The 3,232-nt window shown below is 32.3% G+C and overlaps 1 protein-coding gene across 9 annotated transcripts in view; it reads right to left on the minus strand.

Moving 5' to 3' along the window:
- The window catches only part of LOC106457467 (Down syndrome cell adhesion molecule-like protein Dscam2), a 125,614-nt gene that overhangs the window by 13,607 nt on the left and 108,775 nt on the right, over positions 1-3,232 (minus strand). For all 9 annotated transcript variants that reach the window (XR_002610170.1, XR_002610169.1, XM_022383409.1 and 6 more), the window contains 2 exons: positions 1,557-1,746; positions 1,118-1,239 (listed from right to left, as the gene is read on the minus strand). Coding sequence is in view for 7 of the 9 variants with exons in the window: in XM_022383409.1 (XP_022239117.1) it covers positions 1,118-1,239; positions 1,557-1,746 (312 nt within the window). In the remaining 2 variants the exon portion in view is untranslated. The remainder of the gene's footprint in view (positions 1-1,117; positions 1,240-1,556; positions 1,747-3,232) is intronic.

Below are 3,232 nucleotides of genomic sequence, written 5' to 3' on the forward strand. Positions count from 1 at the left end.
CTGAGACCAGTACTGAAGAAGATACGTCCCGTAAAATTAAGAGACTTTGTTGAATTGTAATTTTGTACATTTAATTAAGTTATTGTTAATTGTTATTGGTTTATTGTATGTGGTTATTGTTCTGGACGAACAATACTAAGGAGGGGCAGTGTTGCGTCAGCGAGGTCACGTGACTAGTGTCACGCCACGTTTCTAGAACTATCCCGTTCCTTCGGGAGTGCTCTAGCACGTTCGTTGTTATAACGTTTGTTTTAGCGCGATTGTTGAAATTAAGTGTATCGTAAAGTTATATTCGGAAAGAATAAACCAGTTTTATTAAGTAAGGACTTGTGTCGCTAAAGTTTCGTCAAAACGAATTTACGGAAAATCAACTAACAAACGGAGACGTAACAATATAAATATTCTTGGCTTATTAAAATACCAGCCGATTCCAAACTAGCTGGACTAGGGTCGTAACGGATTAAAAAACAAAAAGTTATGGTTGAGAAGTATCTAATAGGTCTTTTTGCGTAAGCTAACGAATTAGGTTTATTTTTCTTGTTTCTTTTTTTTTATTTACATTTGTTATTATTGCTATTATTATTATTAGTGTGGTATGAAATATCATTAATAACTTTGCTTTTTGTGTTATTTGTGATTGAGTTTAGAGATTGTAATATTTAGTAACAAAGTCTTGGTCAGGTCTACTTAATTGTTGATTGATATTTTGCAGTCTCCCGATGGGACAGCGGTAAGCCCACGGATTTACATTGCTAACATACGGGGTTCGATTCTCCGCGGTGGATACAGCATATGGCCAGAAGTGGCTTTGCTCTTAAGTAAATAAACAAACAAAATATATTGCAAAACGTAACAGATATTGGTAGTAAAGCAGTTATTTGATACAAGACATACAGTAGTTTTTAACTTATAATTTATAAATTTACCAAAGAAGCCTAAAGGCTAAACATGGGTTAAAAACATTAAATAATTATCTGTTTTATGTTTGAAGTGTTTGCATTTTAGATGTGACGATATTTTAAATTATTAATTTTTCATGAATGGGCAGATACAGAAACAGTAATGTAAAGTGTTATCAGTTTAGAAAGGGGTAAGTAGGTACAAAAATTAAGCATACCAGCTGCTACTTGTTTTGCATCAAGATCACATTCAGTCTCTGACATCTCTTGGATTATGTCACCATCTCTCATCTGAGAAGGAGTTAGCTCTGTATCACTGTCAGTATCAGAACCTGTGCACCTAGATAACAGAAAAGCTTCAATATAGAAAACTACTGATGTTTGGATATAAAATGTATATAACACAAAATACCATATCTATATAGAATTTAAAACACTTCACTTACTTCTATTTGGTACTTAAATAGAAAGTGAAACCTTGTACTTAGAATATTCTATAATCGTTTAGTGACTTTACTATGATTCTTGAAGTACTGGAAGTTACTTAGTCTTTTTTTTTCCCTTTTAGCACCAGACATCTGATGGAACTCATATTAATGAATCAGTGTATTAACCCACCAATACACTAAGTGGTAAAATAGCTTCAGAATATTTTACCTTCTGTATTCTTGAATACATGGCCTCTGTTGTGACCTTTGACCTAATGATCCCCTATAGCCACTGGACCATCTTCTAGAGGATGGAACAGACTTTGGACCAAGAACACCTGAGTCAGACATTGTAGAAAATCTCTGATCTTGACTACCAGCCAGTGAAGTGCCTCCAGCTTGTTCAGTGGTAGCAGTTTCTATAGGGAGGACAAAATGTTTAGTCATTCTGGAATGTAAGTTGATACTTACCAGCACAGACACACAAATACAAGTGAACAAAAATTGTAGATGTTTTTGTAACAATTGATTCAAATTAGTTTTGATGATTACCTGATGTTCTGTCTTAACAGATATTCAAAATTAAATTAATCTGTTGCTTAATATGTTAATTCAGTTAATAATTTGTTTAAAAACAATTGGTTCCTTCACTTCAGATGTTTCAGCCAGAGGGAATGGATATGCTATTTATACATTATAATAAGACTTGAACATGATATGTAAAAAATACTTGAGGAAACTCTGAAAGTACTAAACAATTAAGTAAATTAAGAAAGTAATGAGTTAAGAAAAATAAAACAACAACAACAACAAGAATTTAGCTTTAGGACTTTATTATACAAATAGTATATTTTACCAACTGAAAAAGGGATAATTTCCTTCATCTCATACTTTACTAACTCTAATTCATGAACTGTACACTGTTCTTTTTTTTTTTCATGTCTTAGTTTTTGTTCAGTAAGAGGATATTTATACATAAAATTAATATTTGTATTAAAATTTCTACTGTTTCTTGAACAAGTTGTTCTGGAACTCAATTTTACCAAACCTATCTTTCCTTACAAAATAGAAATATACCCTCTACTTAAGCCTGGTCATGAATTACATCAGTGACAATTTGTTGAGTTTTTTGCCATACTGATTCTATTTTCATTTTTTAATCCTGACTTTAAGAAGACTACATTTTATATTATTAATTAAAATATTTTGTTATAGACTACTTTTTTTGTTTAAAGATATCTCATTAAAGTTCAGAATAAAAGGATACACCAATAAAAAAGTGATATTTGCAATATTTTCTGAACTTCTTACTGCACACTAACCTAAAGGTAGGAAAAGGCTATGTTTACCTTTTGGTTGTCTAACTGTGACACGACAAGGACCAGCCTTTATAAAAAGACTAGTGCCGTGGCAGTCTTTACTAAATGTAGATTGGAATGGATGGTTTACATTTAAATATAGTAGGGGCTGGCTTGTTTGCTAAGGCTATTAACTCAGCTGTAAGGGAAGTTTTAAACTAGGACTAGACAGTGGTGAGGGCCAGGAAAAACTAAATGTACAAAGAATAAGAGGCAGAGAAAAGTTTAGCATAGGAAATGAGTATAGAAGTAGTTATAAGTATAGGCTTAACTGTTACTATCATAATGTTAGAAGTATAAGAAATAAAATAGATGACTTTAGAGCACTGGTAGGAATGAAGGATTTTGATATAATGGGAATAACTGAAACATGGTTAAACGTAGATGATTTTGATGACAAAAACTTCTTTGAAATACAGGGTTACAGGCTATTTAATAGGGATAGAGCACTAAAGAAGGGGGAGGAGTGGCTTTATATGTAAAATGTGAGTTACATCCTGTTGAAGTTGAGGATATCACAGATAATAGCAAAGAGATTGAATCCATT

Source organism: Limulus polyphemus, unplaced genomic scaffold (assembly GCF_000517525.1).
Source record: "Limulus polyphemus unplaced genomic scaffold, Limulus_polyphemus-2.1.2 Scaffold335, whole genome shotgun sequence".
NCBI lineage: Eukaryota > Metazoa > Arthropoda > Merostomata > Xiphosura > Limulidae > Limulus > Limulus polyphemus.